At 33.1% G+C, this 17,309-nt stretch overlaps 1 protein-coding gene across 1 annotated transcript; it reads left to right on the top strand.

Annotated features, from left to right (window-relative positions):
• Positions 1 to 325: 325 nt before the first annotated feature.
• LOC130015162 (stigma-specific STIG1-like protein 1) lies at positions 326 to 1,234 on the top strand. Its single transcript, XM_056104816.1, has one exon. It carries the CDS (start codon positions 415 to 417, stop codon positions 892 to 894), a length of 480 nt encoding a protein of 159 aa, XP_055960791.1. The 5' UTR covers positions 326 to 414; the 3' UTR covers positions 895 to 1,234.
• Positions 1,235 to 17,309: the final 16,075 nt, after the last annotated feature.

Raw genomic sequence — 17,309 nt, 5'->3', positions numbered from 1 at the left:
TGCTAATCGAGTAAGCTTTGAATTTAGATTAGAATTGATATCAATTTTTAAAATCAAATTTTAAAAAAAATGGTCAAGAAATTCTCTTTTTTATATTCACAAATTCTTAATGTTCTTAAACCAAATTCAATGTATTCAAGGGGCACCATTGTCCTTATGTATTAATTTTAAAATTAGAACACAAATAGAAGTAAACCCTAAAAAAATAAAATTAAACCACACTCTTCATAGCACATTCCAATGTATGAACCCTAACTTTTACCACTTCTCCCGCTTCAACCCTTCTTTTATATTTTCACTATAAATCTCATCTTCTCCACACCATCTTCTTCCCAAATCTCTCTCACTCCAAACCCTAAATCTTCTCTCTCCATCTCTACAATATTTCTATAATTAAACTTCAAAACCTAATCAATGGAACTAATCAAGATAATCTTACTTATAGCCATAACAATGGCGCTCTCCGTTACTCTTACCATGAGAAGCATTGGCGACGTTGAAGAGAAACCGCCGTTATCTATTAATGATGATTCAATCACATTGTCAAAAGAATTTGAAATGGAAGAAGATAACTTGAAGCTCAAGCCATCAAAACGACTGAGTCGTTTCCTTGCTGAAGAGAAAAACCCTAAGGCAGCTGACCATTGCAATAAAGATGAAGAAAAATGCTACATTTTGGGAGGTAAGAATTATACTTGCTGTAACAACAAGTGCATGGATTTGTCTAATGATGATAAAAATTGTGGTGCATGCAAAAATAAATGCCTGCATACGCAAACTTGTTGCGGAGGGAAATGTGTATATTTATCTCTCGACAAGAGACATTGTGGAGCTTGCGGTAATCGGTGCAAAGACGGTGACTATTGCGTGTTTGGAATGTGCAATTATGCATAAAGGCCTGGTCCGGCTCGAGCATACCAGCTTATTGGCTCGTCGAAATGGACCATCCCTCGAGCAAAGCACATGATCGAGGAGAAGAATGGCTCGTTGAGCCATAATCACACGTCAAACCGAAAGCCCGCTGTGAACACACTGGCTCGTTGAACCAGGTGATCAATTTCCCCTCCAGTCCGAGCAAACACATACGACTCTTTCAGACAGAGCCTTCATCAAGTAGGAATGTAGTTGTTCAAAGGTCTGCTCGAGCAGGGGCGGACCTAGGAAAGAGTTTATGGTGGGGAGTTGTCCACCTTATTATTTTGAATCTTTAAAAAAATATAAATATTTAATTTAATAGTGTAATTTTTCCATTTTAAAATTTATAGCATTATTCACTTTAAAATTTATATTTTGTCAATTTTTTCTATTTTGTAAATTTTTGGTGCAATTTTGTTCATTTTATATATACTTTCTAGGTCCGCCGCTGTGCTCAACACATATCTCTCTGGTTCGTCTGACCCAGTTTAAAAATACAAAACTTATGTGAGACGTGTGTACTTAAATTATGTATTCATGGCTTAAGGACAAGCTAGCTCCCTAGATCTTTACCTTTTCATGTTTCAACTCTTTTTTATTCGTATTCGCACCGAAGTTTCAATTGCAATGCAGATCAAACCTAAGGACTATATAAAAAGAACAAATAATAATAATAATAAGGAAATAAAAAAAAATAGTTTTCTCTCTCCTGTTTTCTCTCAGTGCATGATAGCACCCTGCTATCTTACACCGTTTCCATGGCGAAGAAACAGAGTAAGAAAACTGTTACTCAATCAAAGGAGAGTCAATCAGAGAAGTTGGTTGATCAGAATGTAGTGGCAGCTAGCGTAATAACCAGTGTAGAGGTTGAGATTCAAAAAGAAACACCTGAAATCGTGTTAGTGGAAGAAAAACAAATTGAGAGCGAGATCTCTGGAGATAAGAAGAATGATAGAGAATGGGTCGATCTGCTCAAAGATAATAGGCAGAGAGATTCGGGTTGTGCTCTAAAGTATATCCCCCCGTTGGTTTCAAATGGGTTAAGAATAGCAAAGATACATGAAGAAGACTCGATTCAAGAGATTGAAAGATGGCAATATACAGTGCTTGGATGCGTTTATGGGTTGACTCCGAGGTTTTTCAAACTCAGGAGTTTTATTAAAAATAGATGGGAGAAGATAGGGTTAATCGATTTCCAACAGATTAAACCTAATCTATTTGCCTTTCAGTTTGAATCTGAAGAGGGGAAGTTGAAGGCGATGGCTGATGGTCCAATCACCTTTGATAAGCACCCCTTACTTCTTCAAGAATGGACGAGGAAGATGACGTTTGATATTGAGGAGGTAGCTTCCATTCCTGTTTGGGTAAAATTCCCAATGCTCCCATGGGAATTCTGGAACCCAGAATCCCTAAGTTCTATAGCAAGTACTTTAGGAAAACCCCTGTTTGCTGACCGTTGTACCAGACAAAGAACAAGGCTATCTTATGCTAGGGTTCTCATTGAGATGAAACTCAAAGGGATTTTTCCTGATGTGGTAGTAATAGAGGATGAAGATGGGGATCAAATCACTCAAATGGTTGACTATGAGTGGAAACCTATTCTGTGCAGTGTTTGCAAGAAACTAGGTCACAGGAACTGTGAAAAGCAACAGGTGTGGATTGCAAAGTCTAACAACGAGGCTGTCAACATGAATAATGAGAATGTGAACAAGGAAATGGTGGAAGCTAATGTAATTGATATGGTGAGCACTGAAGTGGTGAAAACTAGTGAAGTTAATGAAGCCAGTCCTCCAGTTAGCATCCCTGAAAAAGAGAATGCTGGTAGAGGAAAGGGAGAAAGTGAAGAGAGTAGCTATGTGTCTCCTAAATCAGATCAGATTACAGAGGATGGATTCCAGTTGGTCACTAACAGAAAACAGAAAAACAAGTTGACTGGGGAGAAACTTGAGGTTGATAACCAGAACCAGAGGAACAAAGTTGGAGGTATGTTTGTTCGAACCCCTAACCTTTACAAAGATGTTATTGATAAACCTAAGAGGCTGATAAAGCCTCTAGATAGGGGGAAATGAATTTGTTAACCTGGAATATAAGGGGACTTAATGATCCCCTTAAGCAAGCTGAGGTTCATAACCTGCTTGTCAAAAATAATACTCTGTTAGCTGGTGTTCTAGAAACTAGAGTTAGGCATATTAATAAAGATAGAGTTTGGAGGAACATTAATATGCCTGGGTGGAATGTGATTGATAATTATGTGCACAGTGAGATTGGAAAGATTTGGATTCTTTATAACATTAGTAAGGTTAAAATTAATGTTGTAAAGTCTTCAGACCAGATGATGCATTGTAATGTGGAGATTAACAGTAAGAAGTTTTGTTGGACTGTCATTTATGGGGCCAATCACCTTTGTGATAGGCAGAATCTTTGGCAAGATATTGTGGCTATCTCTAATGAAGTTAGTAAGCCTTGGGCCATTCAGGGAGATTTCAATGCTATTATGAGCAACACTGAGAAGTGTGGAGGTAATGATCTTGACAGGAACCATGCCAAAGAACTTCTTGATTGTATCACTGCTTCAGGATTGACAGAACTGAGAAACATTGGTTGCTACTTCACCTGGACTAACAATCAGGAAGTTAGTAGCAGAATTTGGAGAAGATTAGATAGAGTGTTTGTTAATGGAGATTGGGGAGACCTCTATCAGAATTCTTTCTTTGAAGCTAAGACTAGTGGTCTGTCTGACCATAGTCCTATTATAACTTTTAATAGAGATGGGAACTCTCAGAGTAGGAAAAGTTTCAGGTACTTTAACTTCTGGACAAACCACCCTAGCTATAATGATATTGTTGAAGAGGAATGGCAAAAGCAGTATCAGGGTCACACTATGTATAGAATTGTTCAGAAGCTGAAAACTATTAAGTTCAGACTGAGTAATTTTAACAGGCGAAATTTCTCCAATATCTCTCAAAGGGTTGTAATGCACAGGGAAAGACTGGATCAAGTGCAGAAAGACATCCAAAGTGATCCTCTCAATGACTGGCTGTTGACAGAAGAAAGAGCCATGGCTAACCATATGAGATACCTGCTTAACTGTGAGGAAAGCTTTTACAAGCAAAAGTCTAGGGTCCAATGGTTGAAACTTGGAGATTCAAATACTAAGTTCTTCCATAACTCTATTAAGCAGAAGCGAATTCAAAACAATGTGGTTGTGTTAAAGCTAGACTCTGGAACTTACATTGAAAATGAGGAGGATATTCTCAAAGAAATGACAAGATTCTACAAGAATCTCTTTAATCAGAATGGCTTCCATAGGTCACACATTAACAGAGAGAACTTCAGGAAAGGCAGATGTGTTTCTCTTGAGGAAGGGAATGAGCTGATCAGACATGTGACTGAGGAGGAAATTAAAGATGTTGTTTTCTCTATTGGCAGTGATAGAGCAGCAGGGCCTGATGGCTTTAGTAGCCATTTTTATAAGCACTCTTGGGGAGTTATCAAAGGAGATATTATAAAAGCTGTACAGGAAGCTTTCCAGAATGGTAAAATTCTGAAAAACATTAACTCTACTTCTGTTGTTGTTATCCCTAAAAGCCCTAATGCTGAGAACTTAGGGGACTTTAGACCTATTGCATGTTGCAATGTGATATACAAAATTATTACTAAGATCTTATCCTCTAGACTTAGTCCTATCCTTTGCAATATTGTGTCTGAAAATCAGTCTGCTTTTGTCCCTAAGAGGTCTATTGCCCACAATATTATGTTAGCTCATGATCTAACTAGGAATTACCATAGAGATGTTGGGAGTCCTAGATGCATTATCAAAATTGACCTCAAGAAGGCTTATGACTCTTTGTCATGGGACTTCATTGAAGAAATCCTCATTAGTTTAGATTTTCCTGACAGTTTCATTCTCCTTGTCATGAACTGTATCAAAACTGCTAGTTTCTCCATTAATTGGAAAGGCAGGGCTGGTGAGATTTTTCATTCTAGCCAGGGGCTCAGACAAGGGGATCCTATGTCTCCTCTTCTTTTTGTTCTTAGCATGGAATATCTGTCCAGAATGTTAAATGATGTGAGCAATGACTTCTGTTTCCATAAGAGTTGCAAAAAGTTGAAAATTAACCATCTGATGTTTGCTGATGACCTGTTATTATTTTGCCATGGGGATATTAAATCTGTCCAATTTCTGTCTGATAGTCTGAATTCCTTCAAAAACACATCTGGTCTGAGTGTGAACCCTTCTAAAAGCCAGATCTTCTTTTGCAATATAAACTCTGAGTTGAAAAACAGAATCCTAAATATGTTGGGGTTTATTGAAGGTGAGCTACCCCTTAGATATTTAGGAATACCTCTTATTACCTCTAGACTGTCCCATCAAGATTGTAAAGGTATTATAGAGAAGATTACTAAAAGAATTAACTCCTGGACTAGCAAGCTCCTTTCTTATGCAGGGAGAGTTCAACTAATTCAGTCTGTCCTTATGAGTATGCATGTGTTTTGGGCCTCAATTATGCTGCTGCCTAAGAAGGTTAACAAAGAAATCCAGAGTATCTGTGCTAGATTCCTCTGGAATGGTAATCAGGAAGGGAAATATAGTGCCTTAGTTGCCTGGAAGGATATAATCAAGCAGAAAAAGAAGGAGGGCTGGGAATTAAAGACATAGGTACTTGGAACAAAGCAGCTATTAGCAAGCATGTTTGGCAGGTTATGAGTGGTTGTAGTTCTCTTTGGGTCAAGTGGATTCATCAGAATAAGTTGAAAAATTGCAGCTTCTGGGGCATTAAAGCAAATAATGATTCAAGCTGGATTTGGAGAGGTCTACTTAGCATCAGGAGTGATATAAGAAAAATGGTGAGTTATAGCATTGGTGATGGCAAATTGGTAAACTTCTGGAATGATCCCTGGTTACAGGGTTGTTCCCTTCTGGAAAAGTTTCCTAGAGTTAAGATGAAGGATGCCAATGTTTCCAAGACTTCTTGTGTTGCTGATTTGTGGAAAAATAACAGGTGGAATCTGCCAGACCCCATAGAAAGTAATACTGAAGAAGCTTGGAGTTTCATTAAAGAGAATTATAAGTTGAGGAACACTCCTGACCTGGTGAGATGGAATATGGTTAAAAGCCATAGATTCTCTATTTCATATACCTGGAATGAAATGAGAGAGCAGTTTGATCAAGTTTCTTGGCATAGACTTATCTGGAACAAGCATTCTGTTCCCAGATTTAGCTTCTTGCTTTGGTTAGCTATGAGAAGGAAGATGAGAACCAAGGACAAATTATTTAAATGGAAAGTGGTGGAGGATGAAGTTTGTATTTTCTGTAATCATGATGCAGAGACCATTGATCATTGTCTCTTTGAGTGTGAGTATGTGAAGAAGATTTGGGACAAGCTGCTTCCTATCTGTAGTTGTCCAGGGAACATTCTGACTTGGAGAAGACTTATCAGTTGGTTTAGCAACAGAGCTGTTGGTAAGAATGCAGCAGCAGCTATGAGAAGAATCATTCTTTCTGCTACTGTGTACTATGTTTGGAGAGCCAGAAACAAGAAGATTTTTGCCAATGAGAATCCAGATAGTGCAGCCATCATCAACAATGTTAGAAATGTTGTTCTAGCTAAGTTGAGTACTGACAATGTAAATTCTCCTATTTATAATGCCTTGTGTATGTTACAGAGAGTTGATGCTTAAATTCTCTGTTTAGTTTTTGCTCCTTGTGAGTTGTAATTCTGAGTTGTAATCTTTTTTGCAATCTAGTAAAAAAGTCTTTTTTGGGGTTTTCACCAAAAAAAAAAAAAGAACACAAGACCACTGTACTCATTATTTCGTACATTATTATTTTAGTTATATATCTCTTAGTTCTATTAATTTATTAGTCAAATTTTACTGTATTATTGAAAAACACAAGCATGAATTTTATTCAAATTTTAATATAAGATTATTTCAACTTCAAATTTATTTTAATTCTTTTTTTATTCTTTAAATTATGCATTTTATTATTTTCTTTAAATTTAATTTAATTATGTCTAACTAAATTTCTTAAAATATTGTATTGTGAGTTATATGAGTTAATAATTTAATTGCACTTTAAATAACCTATTTTTGTTTGTTTATACAATCTCTATTATCAAACTTAATGCCACTAATTACTTGATTAACAATTATGTGTGATGTTAGATTGATTAGTGAGTAAAGAACTAAAGCTAATTGATTTGAAAGAGACAATAAAAATATAATTATAAAATATGAGTTAGACCACTATATTTGCGTTATGTGGTATATGAGGAAAACATCTTAAAGTTTTGATTACAAATTGTTAATTATCTTCTATTATTCGGTAGGCATGACATCAGAACAATCCGAAAGGTTGGATTAAAATCAAAAGGCTAACGATGTATATAGAGGGTTAGTAAATTCGATATATCTCCCATTGTATAAAGCAATAAAAATTGATTAATATAGAGATTAAAACCAATTTACTTGAAACTCATATGAAAGCAATACTTGAGGTTGTTTGTTATTATTGTTTATCCATTATTAAATTCCAGTTTTCATTAGTTTAAAATTAAATTCAGTATCCAAAAAAGTTATTTGCTTAAGGCTTAATGGTAAAAAAAATCCAAACCTTTACGACTTGTTGCAATTATATCCAAACCTTTTAATTTTTGCGATAATATCCAAATTGTAATTTTTTGTTGCAATAATATCCAAATTGCATTTTTTGTAACAATAATAGTCAAATTGATGGCTAAACTTGTTGTTTTCAATTAAGATATTAGTCTATTATTATATTTTGATGTATAATAATATAGTAAAAGTCCCAAAAATGGCAAAAAAATTAAAAAACTTCACATAAAAAGTGCAATTTGGATATTATTACAACAAAATAATGCAATCTGGATATTATTGTAAAAATTAAAAGGTTTGGATATAATTGCAACAAGTCGTAAAGGTTTGAATTTTTTTTGCCATTATTAAATAATAAATTACCTAATTATTTTGATAATAGGTTTAATCTCCGTGGAATCAATATTTTACTTATTCTATATTACTTAGTTGTAATATTATACACTTGCAATTCCGTACATTATTTGGTCGAGATTATATCATAGATAAAGCTTGTATTAATACCTGAAATGAAGGTAAAATTTTCTAGAAAGTCCATGAGAGTGAAATATTTACAGTTAAAAATCTCTAGAAAAGCTTAATGCATGCTAAGATGAAGGTAATTCGGTATTCTCTCATTTGGTTTTCAGATAACCCTAGACACTCTTTCATTACTTAGTTGACCCTGCCGAATAGGTTTCATAACAAAGATAAGCTCTTCTTCAGAAAAGTTTTGTTCGAATATCCGCAATTTGTGTAATGCAGCCAGGGGCGGACCCAATTTATAGCACTACAAAAAATACAAGAATTAGTAATTACTCCCTACGTTCCATAAAGATAGAAAAAGTACCACCTTTTTTTATTCCATAAAAATAGAAAAAGTAGAGTTAGTTAAGTCAAAAATTATCAAAATACCCCTACATACTTATCATAAAACATTAAATGCATATTTTGAAAAGATAAACAAATGAGTTGTAAGTGCTATAATTAGTAGAGTGACTTTGGGAAATGTACATAACTAATAAAGTACAAAGGGTAATTTAGACAAATTATCACAAATTACCTATAAATAACTACTTTCTTAATTCTTGTAAAATGGGTACTTTTTCTATCTTTACGGGACGGAGGGAGTAACATTTTTACTGCTAATAGTGCTAAAATTGTTATTATTAACATATAACAAAAAAAAATTGTGACATGTTGCTGCTAATAAACTGTTGCCTTAAGTAATTGGTAACAAAATTTGTTATAAATGCTGCTATAACTTAACTAATGGCAGCAACTTTTAAAATTAATGCTGCAAAATATTTTTAGCAGTAAAAAAAATTAGCTGCAAAAGTATTTGTTACCAAATAAATAATTTCTTGTACTGTAGGCTGAGGTAGCGTCTGCACCCTCAAATTTTTTTTAAAAAGGAAGAATTAATTCTTTAACTTTGAAATATTTTTTTAAAAATATGCTTATCATATTTCAATTTCTGTATAATTCGTCCCCACAAATTGTTTTTATACCAACCAGCCTTCTTATTCTAAAATTTCTAGTTCCGCCCCTAAATGCAGCTCCTGAATATGTTCTTTTATTGTCAATACTCTGGATCGTAGTGCTTGGAGGTTTGGGTTTTAACAGGAATGGTTTTAGATAGAGGAGAGTTAGTTATTTCATCAGAAGATCTAAAAGTAAGATCAGAAAAAGCTCGGAGTAGGAAGCTTTGGTTTTGTGGCTTCCTCGTGTGATGAAGTTTTTGATGAAATAAAGTACATAGTTGATAGCTGCAGGATTAACAAGGCTTCAGTTGTATACGTGTATTTCTCTTTTTTCAACAAAAATTTGCTCCTTTTAGTGATTGACTAAAAAAAATTACTCTAAGAATAATTTTTCAATAATAGAAATGATAATAATAAATAATCAATTTATAAAATTATCAATAGAATATGTAATATTTGATAAAAATATCACATTGATCAACCTAATTCAGTTATATATATTGAAAAATTTAGTTTTAGGATGAGCCGTAAGTTTGCATCCAATCTATTTTTTTCTTACTTAAAGACGTAGTCTCTAGTCCGTAATTTCGTGTATGTCTTTTTGTGTGCGTAAATTTTTAAGTTAGGTGTTTTGCTAGTTCTTGTTGTCCTTTTTAATATATTTTCTATTCATCAATTTTTTTTAACAAATTAAACGCGTATTGTTGGTCTGTTAAAAGCAGTCATGAATAAGTTATGGTGGTGTAAAATATAAAAGAAGTAATCAAGGAAATGAGGAATAGAGTACTAACTAATAGTGATAAACAAATTAAAGAAACTAAACGAGTGACCAAATTAATTAATTAAGCAAGCACTAGATTTTTATTTATAAAAAAGGACTAAGAAGGTCAAACCCTCTTAGCAATTGACACTTGGTAAATCTTACAATCATGAAATTAATTAATGCATTAATTATTTGTGACTCAATCTTGGCGCTGTGATGCTTGATTCATAGTTAACTTGCATTACTAATTTGACCAATAAAATTTCTAGATGAATCGTATAGAGGTGTTAATTGGATGGCTAATTTTGGAGTTTTAAGTAATGTGTTAATTTACTATTCCTTTACCTTTCCTATAATTTTTAAAAATATAATTAATTTCTTTATCAACTTATACATTTTAACAAGTAATGTTTATTTTTATATTCAGCGGCGGAATTATAATTTTATTTAAAAGGAAATTTTTTTCTTGCCAAATTACATGTCGTTCAATTATTTGTTTCCAATTTTCTTTTAAAAAAAATCATTTGTTTTGCTAATTATAAACGCATTAGGAAATTTACTTAAGTAAAACACATAATATTTTTTTTTAAGCTCATCCGGTTTCCAAGGCTTCACCCTAACTAATCCAGATCCAACCCGCGTCGCGCACCTGGCATGGTGGGTGAGTCTGCCAGTGAGAATTTTCTGCATTCACAAGGACTCGAACCCGAAAAGCATCTGAATTTTCTGCATTAGGAAATTTACTTAAGTAAAACACATAATTTTTTTAATTACACTATATTAAACCATCAAATAGCACAAAATTAATTTAAAAATCAACAACAAATAAATTTAAATTATTAATTAATACTAAAATCTTAAATTAAAATAATACTCCCTCCGTCCCGTTTAAGAAGTCCCATATTCTATTTTGGGATGTCCCATTTAAAAAGTTCCATTACTATTTTTAGAGTATTTTTCCATTGAATACCCCATTTTACCCTTATTTTAGTTATCTTAAAAGAGTTCTATGGAAAATTCCAATATCATTAATAGGGGCAAAACATGAAAAAACATGAAAAGACAAGAATAATTAATGTTTTCTTAATCTGTGTGTAAAGTCAAATGGGACTTTTAAAGTGGGACGGAGGGAGTAATAAAATTACTCCCTCCGTCCTAAATTGATAGGCAGTTTAGGACAAACACGGCTAATAAAAAATTTATAAATTCTAGATAAAATGAGTTAATATATGAAAAAATACCATAGTTGCCTCATTTAATATAGTGGTAATTTTTGTCCTTTTGTGATTTTTGTTGTATTTTCAAGATATTCCCTATAATTAATGAGGGTATATTTGACAATTATTTTGTAAAGTAAATATCTAATGCCTATAATTTGAGACAAAAAAATTTAAAATAGTGCCTATCAATTTGGGACGGAGAGAATAATAAATACTCATTTATAATAGTTTCATCAAATTCACCATGGGATGGAGTGACCGCCGTACAGTGGCGGAACTAGAAATTTTCTCCAGCCCGGGCTTAATAATATATGAATAAAAAATATATTTGAGATAGCTATAAAGCTTATAATGAAATATATTTTAATAAAAATCCGTTTCACCATTCCGACTCAAAAGAGAAAATTAAAAAAGTCTAAATTTCCAGTTTTGGATTTAAACATCTATTTTTATTCAAATTTTGATAATTTTAACCATAAAATACATCAAATTTATGTCAGGTTAGGGTATAAAATGAACCAAAATTAATAAATTGCGTATTTTCAATTTAAAATTAGAACTATAAACTAAATTTCGGTTGATTGTTTTTATAACTGCAAAATAATCTAAATTTTTAGTTTTGAATTTGAACATCTATATTTATTCAAATTTTAATCATTTTACATTTTAACCATTAAGAACATCGAAATTGATGTAAGATTAGGATATAAACTGAATCAAAATTAATAAGTTGTGTATTTTTTCAATTCAAAATTAGGGCCGTGAAATAAATTTCGGTTGATTTTTTTATAATTGTAAAGTAATATTTTAACTTAATTCAATTGAAAAAAATAAAAAAATAAATTAATATTTAATTTTCTTTTATATTAACATAAAAATCTAGTATTAGTTTTAACTTTTATAAAAAAAGAGAGAAAAATGATTAATATAAAGGCAACAAGTGATATAACCGTTGAAACTAAATGGTTGGTATTATAATTATTTTTAACTTTTATTGAGGTAAAAAGAAAAACAAATGGTTGGTATTATAGGAGACTACTAGATTCGAACCCTCACCCGATTGCAAAGTCTAAAAGGCTACAAGTGATATAACCGCTGAGACAAATAATATTTTGGTCATATCTCATAGTAGTTAACATATATAATATTTTCAGCCCTGGCTAGAGCCTACCCCAGCCTAGCTGTAGTTCCGCCACTGCCGCCGTAGTGTTGGAGGACGGTGCCCTAGTATAAGATGTCGATCTTAAGCTTTTCGCTGGTAGGCGAAGGGAGGAGCCCCTCCTCTATGGTTCCATCCATATTTACATTTTTAGATATTCATAAATACTACGTAAAACTTATCCTATGATCCCTAAGAGTTTTTTTTTACTTGATCTTATATTTTCAAAAACAGTTTTATGAAATCTTTTTATTTATAAAAGCGCTGAAGTGTGGGGGCACTTTTAGGACCAAATAAAATTATTTTCATAAGTATAATCATTAAGTAAAGAAATAGAATGAATTCATAAAATTGTTTTTAAAAATATAGAGAACAAATAAAGAAACAAAAATGTCTAGGACGAAGTAAAAAACAAATAAAAAGTAAAAAGACCTTAAACAGAGATATAGCCAGGAATCAGTTTTGTTTTTTGATAATTGGAGAAGAGAGAGTACTTGTGGGAAGAATAATACCCACAACTTAGCAAAATTATTGTCTAGTGCTTATCTCATTTGACTTAACTTATTGGTAACCAAGAATCTAAATTAAGGGAGGGAAATAGAAAAAAAAAATCATATAACATACAAAATTTGAAGTTTATTGAAATTAAGGGGGTCTAAATCCGTCTCCTTGGGCCTTCCTCTTGTAAGGAGACAGATTTGAGCAGTTATTTGGACCATGTAATTCAGAAATTTAAATCGATACAGGTTTTTTGGAAAAGTGTTATGCTATCACCAACACAAAGGTTGGTGTTTATTAAATGTGTTATGTTCAATATCCCTGTTTATTATGTCTATTCTGAGAATGCATGTCTTAATCAAAAAAAAAATTGCAACCTACATGAATCGTTTTTTTTTGGCGAGGTGATACCTCTAAAAGGGCAATATGCAGTCCTCTTGATGTTGTTATTGCCGTTTCTGTTCAGACAGTGCCACATGATGCTATTATTCAGGTTACTACCGTACCTATTGCTCCAAATGAGGGACCAGCTTCTGCTCCTAATTTTATTAGAAGGGTTGCTAATTGAGGAAGGGCTGCAGTTGCTGGTTTTATTTATCGATTGAGGGCTGTTTTTGCTAGCTCAAAAAATGGCAACATCATTAAGGTTTGAAAATATTTTGTTCCTCGTGGTGTTAAATTCTTTCTCTAGACATATGCATGATTTTGTGCCGACTTTTGATTTTCTAGCCTATTAAGCTATTATTAATGTGGATTACTCTCTTTGTTCTCTCTACAATACAGTAGAAACTCAGAGTCATCTTTTTATTCAGTGTGATTTTGCTAGAAGTGTTTGATGTAGTGTTCTTCAGAAGCTAAATTTTATTTGGGTTATGTCGTGCTCTTTTGATGATTTCTTTGTCCAATGGCTTCATATTATTCTGAGTGTTTGTTTGGGAAGCTTTGGCAAACGCTGCAGTTTATTATAATTTGGGGGACATTGAAGTGCAGGAATGAAGGAGTTTCTCTAAACAAGATTTTAACGAAAGAGGATGTTATTTTCATATGTTTCACCATGGTAGTGTTTCATTTCAAAAATTGTAATAGTTTTTATTTTAATAAATGATCAGTAGATTAAAACAGCCACTAAAAAGTGGGAGGCAAAAGAGAGTCAAATACAGAGAAAGCTACTAAGAGCCATAACAGAAACTCTAATACTTTGCAAATACATAAAAAAACCAAAGACTGAATTTCAACCGTTTCATCTTAAAAAATGCGTATGTTTCTCGCTTTCCAAAGATGCCATATACCAAAAAACCAAATGAGCTTCCTAAGAATTTGATGACTGCCATCTGATAAAGAAACCTAATGAATGAAGAAATCATCACGAGAAAAAGGAGTTGCCCATCTTACATTGCACTTCGATAAAATGGACGACCAAAAAGTCTAGGCAAAATGACAATAAAGAACTATATGAATACTATATTCATCTTCTGAACATAAAAGGCACGAAGAGAGATTCACATCCACGACACCTATCCTAACCAAAGTGACATTCGAGGAAATTGGATCCCGAGCTAATAACCAAACAAAAAATTGGCTCCGATGAGGCAAAATTTGTTTCCAAATACGCTGTTGCAGGAAAGAAATAGGAGCGTGGTAATTACTCAAATAACTGTTCCAAACCTCCCTAAATGAAGCTACCGAGAAGTGCAACTGCGTCCTCCACTCCATTATGTTAGAGATGTGCGACAGTGACTGAAGCCGCAGAAGCTGCTGCAACAAAGAAAAAAACCGTTGTTGCTCTCCCAATCTTAGTCGACGGGACCTTGTAAACCTGCTAATGTGAGTTTAGGTACTAGCTCAATCATGCACTCTAAACCAACTTCTTAATTAGTCGTCCGTAATTTAAACAGAAACGATTTCCGAATTTCATGAAACTTTACCTAAAATCTAATAAAATATAAAATGAATAAAAATATAATTTTTATTCGCATCCGATTTATATTTTATTTTAATAAATCATTTTCGATTTATTAAGGCTATACCAACTGCGCTTGATAAAATTTCTACATTTAAATTTTATCAAATTATCATGATAACCTTTTTAAATTATTTCGCGAATATTGGCACCAAAAATATTTTTTCGGGACGTATGAATTATTTTGCACCTAATTTATAAGTTTGATTTTTTCCCGCTAACTCTTTATATATTAATATTTAAACTTTACAAATTTAAATTTTAACTCCTAATATCATTATACTTATTCAGGGACACTTATAAATTAAATTTACTTTTAAATTTACTTTTAAATTTAATTTACGTTCTTTCGGTCTCAAGAATTATATTATGATTTATAACTAATGACTTAAAATTTTACAGGGTATTACAGATTCCGATGGAAAATAATAGCGTTGGAGAGTGACGATTTAGAGATTCCTGGAAATGTTAAACCAGAGCAAAAATTCATGTCTGTGTCAATACATTTATGTTTACGCCTTGTTTCTATAAAACCTACAAAATCCGCTAGGGTTGAATTTGCTGAATTATTGGAAGCAACTAAAGTTGCCAAATTAGCTGAACTTGCTAGCTGTTTCTGAACATGAACATGACTGATCAAATTCTGGATGAAAGCTGGGGAAGACACATTTGAAAGATCTTTTGTCGCCAAAGAATCCATGTTAACCTCTGTTAAAAGGCTTGTCTAACTCTGAGAAAGATCCTTGACTAGAAGAATCACCTGAAGAAGAATATTCCAGGCCATCCCATTCCTCCAACATAATAGGCGAATCTGATTATGTTACTCCAACATTAAATTCCTTCTCAGAAAATAACAAAGTAATTGACACATGGATGCAATCTTTCGTTGTACAAATTAAAATCAAGCCTGTATGAAGTCTCTCTTTCGATTGAACCATCGAATGGACCGAAATAGAATCACCAAAACGATTACCGATTTGCATGAGCAACTCCTCCTCCCATGCTCCAATAGGAATACCGACAATATTAAGCCAAAGAAACCTTCCTTTACTAAAAGCAAGCCTGTCAAAAGGTTTAAAGCAGTGGAAAAAAATCCAGTAGCGAGGGAAAAGTGATGGATTCAAAGACCAATATTGCTTCCTTAGAACAAAATTTGAGAATATATTCTACACCTCCCAAAAAAGACATTGAAAGAAAATCCACCCCTTTGGTCTGTAGAAAAGATTACACTTGAAAAAAAGAATGCAAGTGCTTGTCGGTAACAATGAGAGCGTCCGAGAAATCAGTAATTGAATCCACGCTTGAGCAAACACCAGAGGATCAGCCGGCACGACTTGATAAAACGATCTCCTATCACGAATGGAAGGTTTAAAAACATGCTACTGCTACAAGGTATCTCACTGAACTAGACGAGGACGTTTGGTTGGGTTAAGGTCATTGTTTGGGGAAACCCTAATCAGATATTTTGCTTCAAAAGCCTTGATGCGATAATAACCAATATTGACAGAATTCAAACAAGCCTTAACTATGCATAGATGTTCTTCTAGGTTAGGTCTGAAAAAGTCAAATCGCTTGTTCCTGATATTATGTTTTCTTGCTGACGTAACCCTACCCGCTACTGATAGGAGTAGAAATACTCCTATATTTTATGTGTTTTATATGTCATATATGTGCATTTGACGTTTGGTTTTGAGCTTCTTTGTACTCATTTTTGTGTATGAGCATTTCAGGCATAATGTGAGAGTTTTGCATGATATTCATGTCATTTGGAAGCCATACCCGCTACTCCAAACTTTAAAAACGCCTGCTTTAAATTAAGATAATTCCAAGAATCAGGGTAGTTCTGAAAGTAGAAAACCGGTGCATGATGGGGGATAGTTTGTTGGTTAGGTGAAGGGTGTCAGGTGGTCGGAGTACGGTGGTTATAAATAGGTGGTTTAGGGTTAGGGTTATGGTTGAGGGAAGAGAGAGACATGACGGGTTTCATAATAGGTCATTATCTTATTCAAGGACAAATTTCTTCCGAACTCCAGCCGTATTTTCTTTTCGTGATTGTGTGCTTTTGTTGTTTTCAAAATTGCACTTATTGTGCGTAAATTTTGAGTAGCAAAGTTTTTGTCACTTATTGTGACATTTTATATACAAACATATTCACAAAAAAAGAGAATTAATATGTAATACTTTTTTAAATTACAGGATAAAAATTAAAAAATTATTTAACTTTTTTTATATTTCTTTAAAATTAAGAGGGACAAATGTCTCCCTTAACCATCAAGTGCATGGCTACACCACTGATCTAAGAATAGGTTAATTAGCTTAAATATACTATTAAGGCTGTGATATTAAATGAATGAGAGTTAATAAGTTAATAAAACAAAATATGATTTTGCATTTTAAATTGTATAAAAATGGAATATTATAAAATTATTTTTGAGGCCGACGAAGCACTATTAATAAGATGGCTTAGCAGGATGTTTAGGAGGATGGTATGGTTTGCTCTTAATATTTCTAAAATGAACACACTCTTACTTTGCTTCTCCTTGCAGCATGCCGAAATCTCTTCAAGTCAAATCATTGTTTTGTTCATGAGCCCTTAGAAGTAGTAGAGGAAAGTCATTTTCGCCCTTTGTTCATTTTTTTTTATCAAATTACTACAACACCCCTCACATTTAATAAAATTCACAGTTGAGTCCCTCTTATTTAAAAATAGAAC

This window comes from Mercurialis annua, linkage group LG2 (assembly GCF_937616625.2).
Source record: "Mercurialis annua linkage group LG2, ddMerAnnu1.2, whole genome shotgun sequence".
Taxonomy (NCBI): Eukaryota; Viridiplantae; Streptophyta; class Magnoliopsida; order Malpighiales; family Euphorbiaceae; genus Mercurialis; species Mercurialis annua.
This window is presented reverse-complemented; position numbering and strand designations above follow the sequence as displayed.